The sequence below is a fragment of the Geotrypetes seraphini genome, chromosome 5, assembly GCF_902459505.1.
Source record: "Geotrypetes seraphini chromosome 5, aGeoSer1.1, whole genome shotgun sequence".
NCBI lineage: Eukaryota > Metazoa > Chordata > Amphibia > Gymnophiona > Dermophiidae > Geotrypetes > Geotrypetes seraphini.
The window spans coordinates 156254106-156276716 of NC_047088.1; the positions used below are offsets into that span (position 1 = coordinate 156254106).

Consider the following 22611-nt stretch of genomic DNA (forward strand, 5'->3'; position numbering starts at 1 on the left):
CCGACGCATGCGCTGTTATAAGCTACCTAATTACTCTATGCGCATGCGTGAAAGATACCATATGGTTAAAAAATTTTTATGAAAATATGCATATAAATGATTATCTTAACTTGGAAATTCAATAAAATACTCTCCAGTCTATATTGTTGTTGAGACCCTTAGGTGACATGGTTTGTAGTCTATATATCCACCTGATTTCTTTTTGAGCAAGCCGTTTTCTTCTATCTCCCCCTCTAATGTTATTTTCCTCTTTGTCAATACAAAAGTATTTGAGATCCTGAAATTTATGTTTTGCAGTAGAGCAATGTTCTACAAGTGGAGCTGTCATCTTGTTGTGTTTTATGTTGGATTTATGTTCAATGATGCGTGTTTTAAAACTTGATTGATGTGCCTACTCAATTTGATTTACCTACTCTGGTAGACCCCCAATCTCCAGCATGGTTTGATGTTCAAAAATTATTTAAATCCATTATCAGTATGGAAGTCAATAGTGACATGTTGATTGAATACTGCAAAAAAGAACGCATTCCCAGAGGATTGAGAATCCTAAAGGCTCCACAGATTTTCAAAACTGATATGTCCTTTTTAGACACTTGGAATAAGATCCTCAACAAGTGTGCATTGGACTTGATGCTTTTGATTATCGAGAACAGTTTAAAAGAAATCAATATTAACAAAACAGAATTAGATAAAAATATCACTGCATTAAAAACTACCAATTCTGACCAAGATTTCACAAGCAGTTTCAAAAAATTAAATGAGGAAATGGAGGCCTTTAGAGAAAGTTTGAAAAAAGGCAAACTTCGCAAATTCAAACGTGATGAAAATGATTACATCCATCACAAAATTTATCCCTGGATGAACAACATCGAAACAGATGGTACAACTTATCAGGGAGCAGGGAGCTCAGATATTTCGTCCTTTTCTTCATCTTCATCCTCTAGCGGTAATCAGTCTGCACGTTTTTTACACAGAGGTCAAAATCCAAAAAGAGGAAGAATCAGAGGAAGAGGAACCCTACGCCAAAGACCAAACACTCGGTCTCAAACAAATCGCAACCAGTGGTAGTTAACATCTCAAGAAGACCGTTGACTCCAACAGAAACTAAGGTACTTTCTTTGGGTTTATCCTTTGTACCTTCTACTAGATTTAATGAAGTACAGTTTCACATTGATTTAGAAAAACTTATAAGAAAATTACACCTTAAAGTTTTTTTCAGTGGAGTACCAGCCACTTACGATCGGTCGATTATATCACCTAAAAGTGTATGGTGTCCCCCTACTCCTCTTGATCCTGTCTTACATGCATTCAAACAATGTGTAATCAAAGATGTAGCAAATTGGAAAGACAACAATAAGCATCTACATAGTTTTAATAATTTGACTTCAGAAGAAAGGAAGGCTCTTCATTCTTTGTCTCAAGATCGGTCTGTCGTTATTTCTACAGCTGACAAAGGAGGAGCAGTCGTGGTCCAAGATCAAAGCAAATACCACGCAGAGATTACACAACAGCTACAGGACCCTCTAATTTATGAATGTTTACGATTTGATCCAACCAAAAGATTACAAAGAAAAATACAACAGCTAACCAATCAAGGACTTTTACAAGGTTTTTTGACACAGAAAGATTATAGGTTTCTGAATCCTCCTAACCCGATGGTTCCTATTTTCTATACAGTACCTAAAATACATAAAAATTTAGAAAATCCCCCAGGACGTCCGATCATGTCAGCCCGAGGATCCCTTTTAGAGCCTCTTTCCAGCTTCACAGATGAATTTTTAAAATATGAAGTTACCAAATCAGATTCGTATATAAAGGATTCCAAAGACATCATGAAGAAACTGGAAAATATTTCTAAGCACAACTTTCCTTTTACGTTGGTTTCTCTAGATGTCATATCCCTATATACTTCAATTCCTCAAAGCGAAGCTCTTGATGTTATCAAGGCAACGTTGGAGAAAAGAGTCCAGCCACATTTTATTCCTACCAACTTTATTCTTAATTTAGCACATATTGCCATGAAAGAAAATTTCTTTACATACAACAAAGAATTTTACCAACAAAAATCGGGAGTAGCAATGGGAGCAGTGTTTGCTCCCTCGGTAGCTAATCTTTATATGTGTGAATTTGAGAAAGTATGGATTGAAAATTCTCCTTTTGCACCACATATTTTTAAATGGTTCAGATACATAGACGACGTCTTGATGCTGTGGACAGGACCTCCAGAAGACCTAAATGCTTTTTTCAATTGGTTAAACAGTTGTGATGATCATTTAAAATTTACAATAAAGATTTCTACTCAGTCAATTGAGTTTCTGGATTTAAAGATAATACAAACTCTCAATAATTTTGAATTTGATTTATATTCCAAACCTACAGACAGAAATACCTTTTTAAACTTTAACAGCTGTCATCCATACAGTCTCAAGAAGAACTTACCGTTTTCACAACTCCTACGTATTAAAAGAAATTGCACAAAACAGAATGATTACAAGATACATTCTAAGAAATTTCTCAGTAAATTAAAAGATAGGGGTTACCCTAAGAATATACTACAACAATCAAAGAAGAGAGCCAAATTCGTCCACAGAGAGTGGTTAATGGAAGAAAAAAACAAAATCAATGACCCTGAGGAAGAGACTATGACCTGTGTGTTGAAATATTCCAACGATGGTAGCACTTTAGCTCAGATCTTGAAAAATAACTGGAAAATAGTTCAATCAAATAAAATTTTTGAAAACACTGAGTTGAGAATGGCGTTTTCTAGAGAACGCAATCTCAAGGAATTATTTTCGTCCACCAGGGATACTAACTTAGCGGTTTCTCATAGAAATCTATTACCTAATGGTTTTCATAAATGTGGCCGTTGCAGCATTTGTGCTTTAACCATCACACAAAATTCTTTCACGAACCCGTTAGACGGAAAAACATATTTAATTAAAAAATTTTTGACTTGCTCATCTGATTTTGTGATATATATCATTCTCTGTCCGTGCAAAAAAATATATGTGGGTATGACGACCAGAAGTTTTAAAACACGCATCATTGAACATAAATCCAACATAAAACACAACAAGATGACAGCTCCACTTGTAGAACATTGCTCTACTGCAAAACATAAATTTCAGGATCTCAAATACTTTTGTATTGACAAAGAGGAAAATAACATTAGAGGGGGAGATAGAAGAAAACGGCTTGCTCAAAAAGAAATCAGGTGGATATATAGACTACAAACCATGTCACCTAAGGGTCTCAACAACAATATAGACTGGAGAGTATTTTATTGAATTTCCAAGTTAAGATAATCATTTATATGCATATTTTCATAAAAATTTTTTAACCATATGGTATCTTTCACGCATGCGCATAGAGTAATTAGGTAGCTTATAACAGCGCATGCGTCGGCGTCTTCGATGCAAAAGCGCCATTTTTTGTCTTGTAAACTCGAGACAACACAAGTAAGTTTATTCATATATATTTTAAGATTTTATTATCGTAGGCACGTTCACATGTTTCATTCTTAAAGGTTTAAGAAAATTCTAATATTTTTCTTCATTTATGTATTTATTTTCAGAAATTTGACCCCTGAAGAAGCCCAATTCGGGTGAAACGGGTCCCGTAGGGTGTATTGGGTGCATTAAGATAAGTGCAACAGATTTATTTTCATACTTATTTTGAGTTTATTTAGCACTTTATAGCACTTCACAATATTATTTGCAATTTTGGTACTCAATGATTGATATCTGAACCCGTATATACAACCTTAGTGAAAACTTCGTTGATCTAAGAGACGGGTATCTGAGAGTACACAAATACTTTTGGTATCTTAAACCTTAAGTTTTACCAGTCTATCTTTTTGTTTATTAGTGGATTATTTAGACTTGGTACATTGATTTACATTAAGTTTAAAGCAGGATAGGATTCTTTTGACAAGGGCTGTGTTGGACTTATCCTGTTGTGGATTAGTTCTTCTTTTCTTCCTTTTTGAAGTTTGGCTATTTTGTATCTAAGGTGGTGGGGTTTGCCCCACGTTCATGCGGTGAGATCGAGGGCCAAATCTTGGCAAATTATCACCACGTGGAGCATGCCATCTTGCCCAGCACTACTGCTGCTGGAGGAATCAGTGCTGGTGCACTGATACAAGCACAAGTCTTCCTGAGGAAAGTAAAGACTTATGTTTTGGACTATTTTTGGTTTGAGTGAAACCTTACTGACTGGAACTCTTGATTATATAAAGAATCCATTTTTGGCTTGAAAGATAAGGTTTATTGCTTTTGGGTTTAAAACCCTTTGAAGTTTTTGTACAGCAATAGGACTTTTAAGCTATGCCAAACCTTATCTTTTGGGACTTTATTATTTGTCGCTGAATCCTGACAAAGTGTATGTTTGGCTTATTTGAGGACTGGTTTAAGAACATAAGAGTGAAGCAACTGTTTTATTTTGTTCTGAATAAATCCAGTCCGGGTTTTGATTTTCACCTTCCTAGTTTGTTTGTGTTTCTTCCACTAAACCTGACTTTCTTTTTCCTTGTGTTGCCCTCCGCGGCACACAAGAGTATTTCCTTGTCCCAGTGGCCCAGGACCCATTGCCCTGAGCCCGCTGGTGACAAAACACACACACACACACAACAGGGTAAAAGAATGTTTTGCATATCCAAAAGAGAAGATTCAAGTACCCATGAAATGTTGCAGACAAAAGATGTAGATGTGTTCAATTTAATACAAGATCAAGGACTGAAATAAAGAGCTGGGAAATTGCTACCACCTCTAGCTCAGTTTCTAAGTACACGTGTGCCCATATGCGTACACACAATGGGATATGGTTTCAAAAAAGAATGAAAGCAACTTCACCCATAGACCCACCAACTTAGCCAGGAAGGTTTTAAACACTGGTACAACATAGGAAGCAAGACACAGAAAGGGCTGCATTTCAGTCACTACCATTGTCTATCTTGGGTGTTTTTCTGTGGGGATCCCACCTTCTTTTTCAATCATTTGCCTATTTACAATACATATATAATCACAGTGTTTTTCTTACTGGTAACGAAGTAAATTTAAATATCATGCTGTCCAATACCTTCTCTGTTATAGTAGCTCATCTATTTTTTCCTACAGGCTGTTGTTACTTCTGTTTCCCTTCCTCTGTCATTTGAGTTATGTATACCTTTCTAAACTGAAATTGGTAGTGAAATTTTATTATTTTTTTAAAAAAGCTAAAAATTCAGTATTATGGGGCCTACTTATTATAGGGAAAAATGTTTAACAAATAAAAACGAACAAACAAAATAGCACAACCAGCCAGAAGAAAAGGGACAAAGATGACTTTAATTGATGTAATCCAACACAATCTGTGTTTCAGCATCAAGCCTGTCAGGGGTCTAAAAAAATAACATACATTTATATACAGTAAAAATACATAAAACAATGTATTAACTTATATCAAATCGCAGCTGGTCAAGTAGAACTGATGTTTCAGCCATCATATTATGGCTTACTTCAGGGTATGCTGTGAGGTTTGCAGTTTGTCTTTATACATAGTGGGTTCTCAAACTTGATTGGTTAGGGTTTGAGGTGAATGAAGCAGGAAAGTCCATCAGTCATTAATTTGAATTTTGGTATGAAAAAGTCTGTTGGTCACAAATTATCAGTCTCTCTTAGCAGTACCCTTATCCACAAATGCCAGCCGAATTGCCCAAGGCTCCAGGTGATTGATCATTTACGCTGAGAGAGCCCACTGGCCCTGAACAGGGACTGTCATACACACCATTCCCCAGCCTTTGAGGCTCACATCTGAAGACAGAATCACCTAATCCGAGATTTGGAAGGGAAGGCCCCTGGAGAGCGAGAGAGATTGCAATCACCAGGCAAGACTGTTCCGTGCCACATTTCACCAGGGCAGGTGTGCATGCAACAGGTCCCATTGTAGACTCCAGCACGAAAGCAGAGCATCCTGCAGTGGACACAAATAGGCTCTTGCCCAAGGGATCACATCAGGCTGCTCAGACTTTAGTTTTAATTCCTGAAGAGATTCAGAGATCAAATCCACAAGATGCGTGTGCTTGAAAAACCTGCTCACAGTGGGATCCTCCCCCAAATCAGGGGCTCCACACTGATCCTGATCCAGATCCTGGAGATCTGTAAGATCTGCCACATCTACGGCTGCCACGACCCCTCCATGTGAAAGCAGATGTATGGAATGCGTATCTGGCACAACTGTAGACACTACTGGCTCACTTGCCAGCAGCCCTGAGGGGAGGCAAGAGAAAATGCCTGGTTCACAGGAGCAGGGGTCCATGTGGCTGGCATGGAGACCGGCAGAAGGGAGACAGGCAGAGACTTTTTAGCTAAGTATGCCTGATATAGCATATTAATAAAATCTGGGGAAAACCCATCCTCTCTGATGGAAGCCGACCCCTGCGGTCCAATTTTGGAATGTTTTGAGGATTTACGAGGTTTATCTCCTGAGACACTCTTGCATTTCACCACAGCATCGTCTGCACAGTCCCCATGGCCTCCCAACACCATTTTCATGGGAACTGGGGTAGAAGGCGCTAAAAGACTCTCTTTAGAGGTCAAAGGCATTGAATCCGGGAAACCTCACATTCCTCGCGGGCCGCAGTGCACATGGAACATGGCTGCGCATCAGACATCCTCTTCACACACTAATAGTCTATATAAAATACGAATGTGTTCAATCAAAAGTACAATCTCAGTGGTCTGTTCAAACTTGTAGCACATGTGGTAATTTGAGTATTATAGCAACGGGATATCAGATTTGACCTAAGAGTTCACAGCACTCATCGGGTCTGTCAGTTCCTCATTCATCCCTGCTTGACATACTCATTATTCCTTACGTTCATTTTTTATTTTTTGTCATTTTTGTAGATCGGCGGACGTCATAATGCCGCTTTACAGAGCAATGGTCAGACCACACTTGGAGTACTGTGTCCAACACTGGTCTCCCTACCTAAAGAAGGATATAACCCTACTGGAGAGGGTGCAAAGACGAGCCACGAAGCTAGTTAAAGGTATTGAGAATTTGAGCTACAAAGAACGCCTCGGAAAACTGGGATTGTTCACCCTCGAGAAGAGAAGACTGTGAGGAGACATGATAGAGACTTTTAAAATACTAAAAGGATTTGACAAAATAGAGCAAGAAACATAATTATTCACATTGTCAAATGTGACCCGGACAAGAGGTCATGGGCTGAAACTGAGGGGCACAAGGCCCAGGACAAATATAAGGAAGTTCTGTTTCGCACAACGAGTGGTGGACGCTTGGAACGCTCTCCCTGAGGAGGTCGTGATGGAGACCAACATTCTGGGATTCAAGAGCAAGTTGGATACGCACCTTCTTGCAAATCACATTGGGGGATACGAGTAAACAAGGTTTCTCAGCAGAGAACACTTAGCTTGGCCTCCACGGGTGCGGGTCGCCGGACTGGATGGACCTAGAGTCTGATCCGGCGAAGCCATTTCTTATGTTCTTATGAATTAAATAAATTAAATAACTTAGCTTTTTTTGAAAATTAGGCTGACATTTAACTCCATGCTCCTTAGACTAACTGCTTTTTCCATATTTTTTGAGTTGCTTAGTTGTCTTTAGATTGGATGTGACGTCTGGGGTGGAGTATATTTAGTGGGTGGTCAGAATGCTGGTGGCCATCTTTTGGATGCCGATGGCATAATGAGTAGCGATTGTTATTATAATGAGGTAGGTCTATATTGATGCTGATTTTAGTAAAATAAGGAAAAATTGTAACTTAATAAGTTTGTTTCATGTGTTTTGTGCTCCTTCAGCATCCCCAGCCTTGACAAAGAATTGCGAAACGCTTTGGCACAGGGGAGTATCGTTTAAAAGCTGGAGCAGCACTTGTGAACCATGCATATGGCATAGTTTTCAAAAAAGCTAAGTTATTTAATTTATTTAATTGATTCATAGAATAAGACAAAAATGACAAAAAACAAAAAATGAACATAAGGAAAAATGAGTATGTCAAGCAGGGATGAATGAGGAACTGACAGACCCGATGAGTGCTTTGAACTCTTAGGTCAAATCTGATATCCCGTTGCTATAATACTCAAATTACCACATGTGCTACAAGTTTGAACAGACCACTGAGATTGTACTTTTGATTGCGCATCAGACAGACATCTACTGCAAATAAGGCATGAATCCATCATATCCTGCCCTGGGGATCTATGTAGTTTCTTGCAAAAACAAAGCTAGCAAATATGAAAAATAACTAAAATCAAATCAGGAAAAATCCCAGATGGCTACTGCAGGTGCTGATTTTGACTAAAAATAGCCAGGGAAAACCACAGAGAACCCCCAAAAACAGCAATTTTAGGATTTTAGGTTTGTGTGGGGGTAGGATATGCAGGGAAACCATCTTAAAACCCTTTTTAACCCCCCCCCCCCCCAACTGCTAAAGTGAGGAAATCCAAGCACGAATTAGGCAGACATTAGGATAGAGATGACCACAAAACATAAAGCCTGAAAGAGAACAAGAAGCAAATGCAGTGTAGATCCACATTATCTATGATTTTAATTTTTAAAAATTAGATTTTTAGCAATGCATTACAAGCTACGTCTCTCCCACAAAACTCAAACTTTATAAAAATTGGAAAAAATATGAAAAACAAATTTAAACTATTGATACTTACAGATTTTACACTTATATTTGGGAAGAAGCCATTGATTACTATATGAACTGAATCCTGCAGCATTCTAGTACGAAACTTCTCAAGCAAATTTCTTTTTGAACCCAGTCCATAAAGCACTATATTGAATCCAAGGCTATGAGAAAGAACATGAAGATGTGAAATTGAAGCAAAACTTTTGAATTTAAATTGAATCAGGTTGGGCAGACTGGATGGACCATGCGGGTCTTTATCTGCTGTCCTCTGCTATGAATACATTTTGTTTTCTCTGAACCTGTTTTCTAAGGGGCTAATATACCAAATCAGCATTAAGATATACACTCCGAAATGAGTTTTACTATAACACAGCATTTACATGGATGTGAATCCATGTAAATCCAGCATTTACAAGTGGAAATTGCATCCATGTGAAAATAGCAATTTTGGGATAATCGTGATCTACATTTGGATGTGATGGCGACACCGTGATTGCTAGGTTTTTAAAAGAGGTACATTGGGGGCATGGCATGGGCAGCACTGAGGTATTCATCTCCCTATTGTCAAATCTAGACATTTGCATCTGAAAATCTAGACATTTGCATCTGTACCTCCTGTGAGGGCCCTGGATATGTCCCGGAAGAATTGGAGAGCTGGGGTCTGGTAGGGGATAAGGAAGAAGTGGAAAGTCTGTCAGTCATCTAATAAACTGTTAAGTTCCTCTGAAGTTGAAAACAGTAGCCTTGATGGGGACAAGCTGTGAATGTTTGGCTGAGGATAATTATGTGTTGAACCAAAATGTACTAGCAAGGGCTTTAAAGCTTAGACATGAAGAAAAAATTAGCAAAGTGTGTGTAGCTTAGTCAAAGAATGAAGCATATGGGCCAAAGAAATAAGGTTTACCTGTTTATGAAACAAAAAGAGCAGAGAGGATCTAGAATCAGTTCTTCAATATTTACTATTATTTTCTAAGGCCAGTACTGGGCAGACTTGCACGGTATGTGTCTGCATATGGCCTTTGATTGAGGATGGGCTGGGAAGGGCTTCAATGGCTGGGAGGGTATAGATGGGCTGGAGTGAGCTTTGATGGAAACTTCAGCAGTTGGAACCCAAGCACAGTACCGGGTAGAGCTTTGGATTCTTGCCCAGAAATAGCTAAGAAAAAAAAAATTTAATTGAATCAGGTTGGGCAGACTGGATGGACCATTCGGGTCTTTATCTGCCATTATCTACTATGTTACTATGATCTACAAACCAAAAAACTTTAATGACCTATTGTGAGCTTTGGTTTCAATGTTAAGACACTACACAAGCTCCTTTTTACTGTGCTCTTTGTTGAGTGGACTAATATGAGGACTCCTGATACAGGCCTAGTGACCGAAACATAATCTGTGTCTGGTCCATTTTTATCTTTCACTTCACATTGCCGTCATTAAAGCTTTTTGGTCCTCTCTGCTCCTTTTTTTTTTTTTAGCTTAAATTAATGCAGAGTTTGTTTCTTCTCCTTTTTGGGGTACCTGTTTATGTAATAGACAAGGTCTGAGAAAGGGAAAGCTTGTCAATTATGTTATCACACAAGGGAATACATCTGCATCCTGAAAATTGTTAATAAAAACAGCTTAGCTGAAATAGGGGTTAGAAGTCTGTTTTGCAAATCTGTTGGGTTTGTGGCTATATGCCCTAAAGCTTTAGCTATTATTTCAAACTTGTAATCTATGCTTGGGTATTTATTTCCTTGAACACATCTTGGGCTCTGAAACCTAAGAGCCAAGGTAAGGGAAAGACATCCCCCCATTTTGAATGGCAATCATACCACACTATAAATCACACACAAATCACTTGTCTTCTGGTCCTGGGTGCTTGCTGAAGATCTGAGATTTTTTTCCAGTTCCTCGACTGTCTCTGGCTACCTTACATCTCCCTGCACATCAATCTTGTAGCTCCTGTTTCCTCTAAACTAGTGGTCTCAAACTCAAAGCCCGCCAGGTACTATTTTGAGGCCCTCGGTATGTTTATCATAATCACAAAAGTAAAACAAAACAGTTTCTTGATCATATGTCTCTTTAGCTATAAATTACAATATTATTATTAAGACTTAGCCAAAAGAAAATATTTCTAAACTATAAAGAGTTTTACTTCATGCAAAATTGTCATTTCTTTAATAAGACATTAACTATTTTTTCCGAGGTTCTCCAAGTACCTACAAATCCAAAATGTGTTCCTGCAAAGGATTTGAGTTTGAGACCACTGCTCTAAACTGAGTGGGAGTCCTCTATCTACAGTCCTGCCAAAGGGGGAGGGAGATGTTCAGTTCCACTATCACATTTTCAATAGTGAAGGACAAGCTAGTTCTATAGGACTCCAGTGAACCCGCCTGTCCGTAGAGATTGAAAACCCAATATTGAAGCACCGCCCCCTTTTGGTGGCAATGCAGTTGGAGGACTACTGTTCAACTTAAAAGGAATAGTTTCCTGCATTGTTTGTTCTACCCTCGATTGTCCCGCTACTGTAAATAAAAGACCCGATGGCTCCCTCAGGAACTGCCCACTATGCAGAAAAATGTAAAATATATATGCGAAAATTTAAACCTGAAACCAATCAACTTCCTGGTTAAGCCCCATTGGTTGAAGGGTCTGCCACTCGTGAACGAATCCCTGTTCATGAGTTAACAGAACCTGGGAAATATCTCCACCAGATGGAAAGTGTACCTGAACCAGGACTGTGTACTGTAATGCCAATTCTGAATGGCCCAGCTCCGTCCAGTGAGCCACCAGGGGAGCTTGCATGTGGCCGTGTGTATATTGCATAAATGCTCACCTATATGAGTCTTGATCATTCGTTTGGTATGACCAATATAATATTTATGACAAGAGCATCGTATACAGTATACCACCCCCGTAGAGGTGCAATTTGTGTTGGATTTCAAATAGAACATACGCTTAATTGGTATAACATCAAACAGAATCACATGTTTGGAGTATACGCACCGGCCGGCTCCGGGTAAGGCACTCCATAATGGGATTTGTCTTATATTTTAACATTTCCCCTATATTTCGGGATCTTTTGAAAGCAAATTTTGGATCCTGCCTCATACCTCTGTGCACTCCCAGTATGGGCCAATATTTCTTCATCATTAAGCCTGGGCGGAATATGGGATTACACATGCTAAGACTCTTATCATTTTGGCAAGGAGGTTGAGTTGAAAGCTATTTTCGCTGGCTGCATCTAGCACATTTCCAGGATCTTTTAATCACCCTCATAGGGTAACCTTGCTCTACAAACTTATCAGATAACTTTCCTGCTTGTATATGAAAATCCTCATCGTTAAAGCATATATGGCGTAATCTAAGAAACTGCCCCAACTGGAACGCTGTTGCGTAGGTCCCTGGGATGGGAACTCTGAAAATGCAACAGTGAATTCCGATCTGATGGCTTGCTGTACAGTGTGGACTGCATCCTATCTCCCTCAAGATGTATATTGATATCCAAAAAAAGATATTGCAGTATCACTGACCTGGAAAGAAAATGTAATATAGGGATCATTGATATTTAATACCTGCATAAACTCTTGGAGTTCCTCTATATGTCCCTGCCAGATAAACAGCTTACACAAAAAGGTTGGGTCATATGGAATCTGACAGGGACTAATAGAAAGATGTTTTTCAAAGGAAAAAACATAATCTTCCATTCTGCTACGTCCCTTCCGGATTTCATACTCTAGGTGACGTATCAAAGCAATGGCAGCATCTAGGGAGGGACAGAAGAGCCTTCCCATAACTTCAAGGTCCCAAAAGCAGCATCAGAGCAAGCCGCCACATCCACTTGGAAAACCAGGTAAAGGTATGAAGTGAAGATCAAGTAGCTGCCCTGCAAATTTCATCTGGATGATGTCACAATCCTATCCCTGAAATGCAGCTTTCGCCAGGGCAGGCTGATGTTAAACCTGGCCCTGTGATTCGGAGGGCAAATCATGGGGATAGGATTGTGACCAAGCCCAGGGAAAAACCCAGGTTTCCCTTTGTAGCAGACAGGTCTGATTCCCTGGGAGGAGAAGAGGAGAGTTGGGACAGCCCACAACAGCCCCTGAGAAACCTTTCTTTCCCTGGAGATCATCAGCTGCAGGGAATGATTAGGCTCCCAAAGCCAGCCAGGAAAGGTAGGCAGAAAACTCCTCCCCCTCAAAGGGCAGGGCAGTTTTCCCTGGAGTACTTTTGAGGCTGCTTTGAGAGGGAGGAAGGGCAGTCTGTCCTGAACCAGCTCAGGGAAGGCTCTTCCCTCCTGAAGGCAACCCAGAGGCTGGGGATTGGGAAATGCAGGAGCCTGACACAGACCCTTTGGACAACCAGCTTCCCGGGGTAGAACCTATGGAGTTTGGTGAAAGCTCCAGTCTGCCTGAAGAAGTCCTGATGGAAATCAGTTAAGTGGCAGGGCTGGAGAATGTGTGGTTTATTTCCCTACTGGGGCTGGGGTTTGCACTGCTTGGGAGCAAAGGGGGTTTGTTAAGGGAAAACCCTTTGCTGGACTTGTGCTGACAGTTCCAGCACTGCTTGATTTAAGCAAGAAAAAAAAAACAAAAACGTTTTTTTTTTTAAATGTGATTCAGTCAGCTGGAGTTAAGCTGACTGTATTTTGACAGGGATTGAGGGAAATCCTGAGGGGAGTAAAGTAGGGGAGAATTCACTATCCATCCAGGTTGGGATAGTGGGGCCATTAGTGGCAAGTCTGTTTCTCAGATTACTTAATTAGTGAATTCACTTGCTCCCCTCCCCCCTGCCAGCTCTTGTATAGTTGGCTGGGGAAGAAGCCAGAATACCTGAAGGCTTGAAGCACCTGAACTATTTAGCTGTGCTGTGACAATGAACTTTGTTTGCTAGTGAGGAGAACTGTTGGTTTTTGGGTCTCCTGATTTCCTGAGAATAGTTTTTGTTTTTTGTTTATGTTCCTTACCTGAACAAAGGGCTGAGTTGGTCCCTTTTGCTTTTTGGAGACCGCTTCATCTTGAGTGCCTGATTTAAGTATTTGCTTTATGACTTTGTGTTTGGGAACAAACTATTGGACAGAACATATCACACTTTTCTCTGAATAAAGTGTATTACTGAGGATTAATGAAGAATTGACTTTTTTCTGTCTTTGTGCTTTATTGATAAGCCAGTGAATGGTAACCAGCAGGACCTCTCTCAGTTGGGGAGGCACGTCAGAGCGGCGTAACTGTGAGCGTGGGCCGGACCTCCTTGTTCCACAGGTACCGGCTCCGCTACAATGAATTGCTCGAGACTCCACCCACAAGGCAGGAGCATGTTTAGCCGAGTGGGCCGTAAGAGAAACCAGCAGCTCTTTACTGTGACCAATGTAAGTTACTGAAATGGTGATATGAATCCAACAGGTAATTGAGAATTTAGAAGCCGGCCTACCTCACTGAGATGGATTAGTCAGGACAAAGAGCAGATCAGACAGCTGAAAGTCATTAGTCTTCTCCAAATAGCGGAGCAAGAATCTCCTGATGTACTAATAGCTTAAGGTCTGATCCTTTCACTCTGATCCCGTGGAGTGAAACACAGGCAAACGAACCTCCTGGTTGACAAATTGGAAACTACCTTCGATACAAGATACTATACGGAGAACCACCCCCCACTTCCGTGAGCCGTAGAAAGGGTTCACTGAACAAAAGAGCCTGGCGCTCCAACATATGCCATGCCAAGAGAAAGGTGACCAGAAAGACAGACTCAATTGTCAGATTCAGAAGAGAAGCAACCTTCAGTGGCTCACATAGGGTTTTCACAATACTTCATAGAACAAGGTTAAAATTCCACATAGAGAAAGAAAGACACAAGGGAAGTCGCAAGTGAAGTGCCCCTCTCAGAAACCTGGTCACAGCCGGATGAGTAGTAAGCGAACTGGAACCCCTATGTGCTTGGAAACACAAAAAGTCTGCTATCTGAACCTTAAGGGAGGCCACAGCTAAACCCATATCCAAGTTTGCTGGAAGAAAAGATAGAACCACTGGAATGGGAGCCTGCTGAGGCTCTACCAGATCCTCGGCACACCACTGTTGGAAAGCCTTTCAGGTTTTGGTATAAGAAGCTAAAGTAGAGGGTTTCTTAAGACTTCAAAAGCGTCAAAATGACAAAATTAGACGAACCATGCTCCATCAAGACTGAATGCTGAAGAGTCATGCTGGAAGCCCAAAAAACTATGGGTTCTCCATGGGCACTGGACCCTGATTGAGAATGTCACGATAAAGAGGGAACTTGAGCTTCCAGACCCGCTGAAGACATACGAAATCTGAATACCACGGAAGAGGAGGCAAATCCAGAGCCGCTAGGATCACTAAGCCGGGATGCAACACTATCTGACGGATGACCTGACCAACCAGAGACCACACAGGGAACACATAAAGAGGTTCATGAGCTGGCCAGGGCCAAACCAAGATGTCGAGGCCTAAACTTCTGCACTCTGTGCTTCGAGTGAAGAAGAACCTGACCTTCGAGGTCCTGGCTGATGCCATGAAGTCCATCTGTGATGGGCCCAAGCACTGCACGTTAAGATTTGGGGTCTGGGGAGATAGGAGACCTGAACCCTACCCTCGGAAACTGTGAAAAATGCAAATTAAAGCTCCTCACAAGCCACCCCTGAAGTTCCCATAGAACATATTGGAGGTACTCACAGTTCTATAGTGCCTTTGCCTGTCAGCGTTTTTAAAAGCAGCTGAATGGAGAAAAAGGACTTTCTGCCTCAGAAACAGCACCAGATGCACAGAATTGAAGATCTTTGGATTGCCAGCAGGCCAGACACCAACTACAACCTCCGCCCCCACGGATCATCTGCCACGCTGTTGGGGGCGGGAAAGGCAGCCTGTGCTTTGAAACCCAGGTGGGTTTCTCTCCAGACACACACAGCCTGTGCTTGAAACCTGTGACCTATGGTCACCGGCCAGTAGGCTCCCAAGGGAAGGGACCCCAGGTACTCTAAAAAGGGTGGCACACAGCAGGCTGGCTCCACAGATCCACCAGAGTTTCTCTGTAAAGTTGCAGTCCAGCACCGCAAGACTGCATCCTTTTCTCAACAGGGGACAACTGAAGAGGGGATCTCAAGACACTGAAGCCACCGAGAAATGAACTTTAAGCGAAAAAATAAGAAATAGAAGCAGAGCAAGTGTGAAAGACTTCTGCATGGACTATTTGCAGAAATTGTAACTGGATATGTTTACTGGTTCTCAGGCTAAAGGGGTGGAGCATGTGTTCAGAAAAGTTGTGGATTTCTGCAACTCCCAGATTGCAGGTTGGGATTGAACACCTAGCTTATGGAATCTGGAAGGGACATAACAGAGTTCTATTTTTAATTTGTGGTTACTTATTCTACACTTGAAGAGGGTCTACCTGTGACTATGTGTGAAAAAGACCAGGTATACTGTTAAGATCAAGTGTTTGTGTAGGATTGGTCTGTACTACTCTAGCTTCTTCTGTCTGGACTGGTCTGTACTACCTCCAGTTTTCCAACATGTATATTGATATTTTTCTGTACTTCTCCAGTTTTCCAACATGTATATTGATATTCTTCTGCCGACTGCAGTTTACTGTGTTGTTTTTTTTCTAGAAAGAACTCTGTGGGACTCCTGAAAGTTAGTGTTATGGCATGGTAAAATTCCATTATAGGTCCTAAATGGTTTTGCATTATTTCACTGTATGCCTAATACTGGATTTTGGATCTGGATTTAGTTCATGCCTTTTTCAATTCAATAGCTCATTGAGAGTTATATTAAGATACAGTATGTTCCAGTATCTGGAGGGTTTACAAATCTGTGCTAAATACTTGTATATATTTCCAGAATACTACAAATATTGTTCTGTTTAATATGTTGTATTATTTTGGTGTACTATTCTAACAAGATGGCGCCGAGTTAGGTTTGCTACACTGGTGCCTCCCACAGTTTTTTCTTTCTTTCTTTGTTTATTTATTTTTGTTTTTATGATTTTATATAATTTTGGTTTTATTATCTACATTTACACTCATGTAACATTTTCTAATTTTTATTGATCTTGTTACTTTAAAAACGGAACCAGCTGTCTTTTCTTGACAGTTTGACACAAATCCAACGGTTATAGAGATCAGAGGTTGGAGGTGACAGGGGTTTTTACGGTAGATCACTCTCCGCAACAACATCAGAGACTTCGATCACCTAAGCAGTAGTGTGCGGAAACTGAAGCCCGAGTGGAGAGGAGAGCTGGGATTGTACAGACCGATGAGATGTTGTCATATATAACGGACGTGCTCTCCGGTTTGGAAGCCAATATGGGGTTGCAGCCGTTGTCGTCTACCACCGTTAAATGTCAGTGAACCACGGCTGGGACCGAACAGGGGATCACCAGGAGTCATCAACCAAGATACGAAGGCAAGAATTGTGGAGGCGTTTCCTTCATTAAACTGCCTATTACAGGAAATGACCCTGGGAAGCTCCGCCTTACCCCCAATACCCGGCTGCAACATCCCCTGATCGGCGCAAAACCTTTCACCGCCTCCTACGCTCCTAACTTCGGCGATGAAGATCTGGTCTCCACTTACCCGACCCGAAGTCTGGTTTCTTATACCCCGGAACCCCTTCACCCATTAACTCGGCTTCTTTCCAGAGCTCTCGGCCGATATGCACAGGAACAGCAGGACAAGAGTCTCATGTCAGACCCAGTTACATCAGAAACAAAACATAATGATTTTCAACAACGAGTAACTTTCCCACAGAGGAGGAAATCTCGCATTCATTGTTGGCATCATTTGGAGCTAATTCTTAGTGGCAACAATTAGGATGGCAGAAGTGATACGGACAATGAGTCGTGAGAAGGATAAGAGTCCATCAAAGGGAAGAAGACATAACATCCTGGGACAATCAACCAAGTCTCTTCCATGAAGAAGCCCTTTTTTAAAGACAAAGTGTTATTTTATTTTCTTTCCCTACTTGCTTATGAATTATCTTTAATCTTATTTATTGTTATGCCTTTTTTCTTAGTTTAATACCATTTATGTCATTTTAAATTTCGCCAGAATTCTATTGTTTAACGGTCTCCCCTTATGCATTTACTCTTTAATCTTCTCTCTTCTATCTACCAAAGAATTTAATTCAATGCTGTCTTGTTAAAATGTTTATTTCTATTCCCTCTTCTATCTTTATTTTTAATTAATTTATTAATCTCCAGGTACTTTAGTTAGATTGTGAGCCTTCGGGACAGAAAGGGAATTTTTTTTAAGTACCTTTATTATTTTCTTATTTTTAATTTTAATGTATATTTTCTGTAAACCGCTTAGAACTTAACGGATGTAGCGGTATATAAGAAATAAATTACATTACTATATTTGTTTTTATGGCACATAACTCCTGGAGTACATAGTGCAGAGGTACTGGAGAAACAGCTGATACAGCTGCACCAGAACCACACACTGAAGGATTCATTCTTTGCAGTGTTTAAAAATGCGCCACTATCTTTTTACTGCTGAAGTAGGTGTTGTCTCCCATGCTAAGGATTTTATCTTACTCTGTTCCACACCCTGATTATAGCCCCACCAACTCTAGCCTCCCCAAAATGCTAAATGTAGAAGCACATGCAAAGTAAGGCCTGAGCAGTGCTTCACAGGACCATCCAAGTGCCCATAGGGTTAAACTTAAATAGATATTAAGACATTATATGATATTTATAGCGTTCAACATCAGAAAATATGCTAAATTGGCCACAATCAGACAGAGAATCAATACAAGTCACAGTCATGACAGAATACACACTAGACTTCTCAAGTCCTATCTAATAGATCAATCAATCACGTTAAGCCTAAATATCAGTCTGCATCACATTCAACCTAGTGTTTCCCTTTTCTTAACCTCTTCTAATACTTACTGCAGTTGCAACATCCATTTATGAAATAGGTCTTCATATTGTTGGTTTAACTGTTTCAGTTCTACAGGGAAAGTAGGGGGGACATTATCCAATACGCTGTGTAACGTTTCCTGCATTTGAGAGTGGGAAGAAGAGGGAAAGAAAGATTAGGTTCTTACCTCAGTAATCTTTTTTTATAGATATGCCTAGTGGTCCTGAAACGACAGGGTTCCATATCTTAACCAGCAAGTTGCTTGCAGAAAACTGTCAATCATGTTTCAACTCTGCCTATTTCCCAGGGAGCTGCTCCTGCCCCCTCAATTCGTACAAAAGCAATCAAGTAGTACTGTAATAAAAGACATAACTGGAAGGAGGGAAATGGGGAAAAAACTCCGACACTACAATTCTGTTCTGCTCTGTAACATAGTAATCAAAATTATAACATCCAAACTTGTGCAACCAGCACTAATCATGTAGAGAGCTCGTAGCTATTCACATGTCCTGCTATCAAGCAGAGACTTAAACTTGACTGTATCAACTCAGTGGTGTAGCAAGGAGAGGCGCCCAGGGTGGTGGTGCTCCTCCTCTGCCCTCTTCTTCGCTCCTCCACCCTAATCTGCTCCTTCCCCACGCTCCCTACTACCACACACGCTCTTTCCCTTCCCCTGTACCTCTTTAACGTTCGTGGCGTGAACAGCAACCCCAACCTGCTGCTTGCGCCAGTGTCGGCTCTTCCTCTGACGTCACTTCCTAGGTGGTGGTCTAGGAAGTGAAGTCAGAGGAAGAGCCGACACTGGCACGAGCAGCAGATTGGGATTGCTGCTCACACCGCAAACATTAAAGAGGTATGATGGAAGGGAAGGTGCACACGGTAGTGAGGAGGGGGTGGACAGGTGCTGGCGCTCCTGTCAAGATGCTGCCCGGGGCAGACCACCTCCCCTGCCCCCCCTTATTACGCCACTGTATTGGGGTTACTCATACACCCACAGAGCTGGCTCCCATGTATGCAGCCAGTGTCACTCCTTATGTGTGTATGACTAGCAAGTTACGGGTCTTTTACAAAGTCCATTCAATTCCTATGGGCTTCAGTACATCACTACCGTGGCTTTGTAAAAGGGGCCCTTAGTTACTTCTTCCATTAAAAGCCTGGCTGAAGAGACAAGCTTTCACCTGCTTTCTGACGTAGAGATAGTCTTGAGATTTGTTGCAATTAGAACAATTTCTTAAAGGTTATGAGAAATAAAGACTTAGACCATTGGAATAAAAAGATAATCAAATGCTATAAAGTATTAGGCTAATATAGTCTAATTTTTTTTCTTTAATATCATTTCTTAATTTGCTTAGTATTTGCCTCTTCCCTTAATGTGGGCTAGCTAGTATGAGTGAGAATGCTTTTTCACTTGTTAGCTTTTATAGTTGATTATTCCCCTTCCTGACGCATTTCGCATTTCTTTTTCAAGGTCGGGGGAATTTTGCGGTCGCCTTTCCAAAGCAGTTTCCTTTTCCAGCTGTGATTTTCACTTTTTAAACATTTAATGAAATTCCATTACAGGTGTGTGCATTTGTAATGTAATGTAATGTAATTTATTTCTATTATACCGCTAATCCGTTAGACATTTAAATATCTAAATAAAAAACGAGTCATTCTTCAGTAGTGCCATATCACAGCTACTCAAATAAGAGCCTTTAAACATACCTCTTTGGGTTGGATTTACCATGAAAAACAGTACATTAATAATTAAAGTTGAACCTACACAGCACACAAACCTGATCCAATTTAGGTGTCTGAAGCTTTTGTAGTGTTCGATCAGAAGTGAGCACCTTTGAACTGCTGTGAGCTTCAAAATAGTTTTCCACCAGGTCGCTCTGAAGAAGACAGATAGTGGGATGAAACAATGACATTTAACATTTTCACGCAGATATCACTACCCAAAAATAAAAATTTAAATCTCAAAAAAGGGAGACTCATCAAGTCTATAATACTGATTACTTAAATAATTTCCTTTATACCTGCTTTTGTTTTTTCCTCCAAGAAATCAAATCCTACATCCATTCAAATCCACTTACAAAGTCATAAAAGAAATCTGCTTGTACCATTCTCCTCAAAACACTTTTTACAAAGCCCGATAGAGTGGACTGTTGTGGTAAATGCCCCAATATCCATAGGGATTTGAAGGGCTTTGGGGCTTTTGCTGTGTGTCTTTGTAAAAAGGGAGGTTTCTTCCCCATAGATCAGGGGCATCCAACATCAGCCCTCACCAGGTCAAGTTTTCAGGATTTCCCAAATGAATATGCATGAGATCTATTTGCATACAATGGAAGCAGTGCATGTAACTAGATCTCATGCAAATTAATTGGGGAAATCCTGAAAAACCAACTGGATTGCGGCCTTCGAGGACTGCTGTTGGACAACCCTACCATAGATGCTGAGAGGAGAAGGGACAAGGTCATATAGCACGAATTAGCCTGGGCACATCCACTTTTGCTTCAGGCCCACCCACCAGCTAGATATACCTTTCTGTAGCTGGTGGAATAAGCCCGTCAGTTATAGAAATCCAGAGCCCACCAGATCATTAAAGTACAGCTGCTCAAACACCCACTTGATTACAACTGCTTTGCAAGAATGCTCAGTTCTACAGCAGTTAAAAGCATAAAAAAAATATGTGCACTTTAACCCACCTATAAGATAGGCAAGTTCCTAAAAGCCATTGAAAATTTTTCTAAATATGCAGAAAGCCTCTTAGTATATTTAGCCCTATATGAAATATTTCCAAACCACCCAGTTAGTTATTGACAGACGCCAAATTGGAATTTTGAACAAGTACTTCCTTAATGAAATGTTAGAATCAAAATGCAAATGGAACATTCTAACATCAAGGACTACAGCAACTCTTATCATAAATAATGTTATACTCTACAAGTATTGTGCTTCAACAATTAGTACCGCCTTTCCGGTAGCTCTTTAACCCTGTTACTTGACTCTACTATGGAGCATATACTCTATGCATCCCTGGGCACTGGAATACCATGGATGCCTTAATTTTTGGTTTAAATACAGCCAAGTTCTGATCAGATCTTTCATCTTGCCTCACAGAAGAAATAAGAAAGACTATGCTGACCTGAACATTTCATAAAAGGAAACAGGAAATCATAAATGACTGAACTGTTTTGTGAACTAACACCCAATCCTGGGAGAAGGGGGAAGAGGAAAGACCTTTCACTCACTGTGGCACTTCTCTTGGATCTTTTAGCTGGTATTTTATTAGAAACAGATGTTAAGCTTTCTTTGGTCTGAGCTTTTGGTTCTAAGACTTCGACCGTCTCATCTAGTTCCTCTGCCAATTCCTCTTCAGAGTCTGAAGCAGAATACTCACTCTCATTCTCAGAATACAAATCTGGATCTAAAAATAAAATTTGGCAATTATGTTTTGCAGTGCTTTATAGAAAAACCAAAAAGCACAGTTACTTACCGTAACAGGTGTTATCCAGGGACAGCAGGCAGATATTCTTAACTGATGGGTGACGGCACCGACGGAGCCCCGGTACGGACAATTTTAGAGTGATTGCACTCTAAGAACTTAGAAAGTTCTAGTTAGGCCGCACCGCGCATGCGCGAGTGCCTTTCCGCCCGACGGAGGCGCGCGGTCCCCAGTTAGGATAAGCCAGCTAAGAAGCCAACCCGGGGAGGTGGGTGGGACGTAAGAATATCTGACCTCCAAGCTAACAAAAAGAGGGATGGAGGGAAGGTTGGCCATTAGGAAAATAAATTTTGTAAAACAGATTGGCTGAAGTGTCCATCCCGTCTGGAGAATGCATCCAGACAATAATGAGATGTGAAAGTATGAACTGAGGACCAAGTAGCAGCCTTGCAGATTTCCTCAATAGGAGTTCATCTGAGGAAAGCTACAGACGCTGCCACAGCTCGAACCTTATGGGCCGTGACGGAACCTTCCAGTGGCAGTCCGGTCTGAGCATAACAGAACGAGATGCAAGCAGCAAGCCAATTGGATACGTTTAGAACAGGATGTCCCAACTTATTTGGATCAAAGGACAGAAAAAGTTGGGGAGATGATCTGTGAGGCTTAGTGCACTCTAGATAGTAAGCCAAAGCACGC

General features: G+C 40.8%; 1 protein-coding gene across 4 annotated transcripts in view; it reads right to left on the reverse strand.

The window, feature by feature from the left end:
• The window catches only part of ORC2 (origin recognition complex subunit 2), a 157923-nt gene that overhangs the window by 52501 nt on the left and 82811 nt on the right, over nucleotides 1–22611 (reverse strand). For all 4 annotated transcript variants that reach the window (XM_033945473.1, XM_033945474.1, XM_033945472.1 and 1 more), the window contains exons 8-11: nucleotides 21722–21897; nucleotides 20264–20362; nucleotides 18518–18627; nucleotides 8667–8799 (exon numbers count right to left, since the gene is read on the reverse strand). In XM_033945473.1, coding sequence (XP_033801364.1) covers nucleotides 8667–8799; nucleotides 18518–18627; nucleotides 20264–20362; nucleotides 21722–21897 — 518 coding nt within the window. The remainder of the gene's footprint in view (nucleotides 1–8666; nucleotides 8800–18517; nucleotides 18628–20263; nucleotides 20363–21721; nucleotides 21898–22611) is intronic.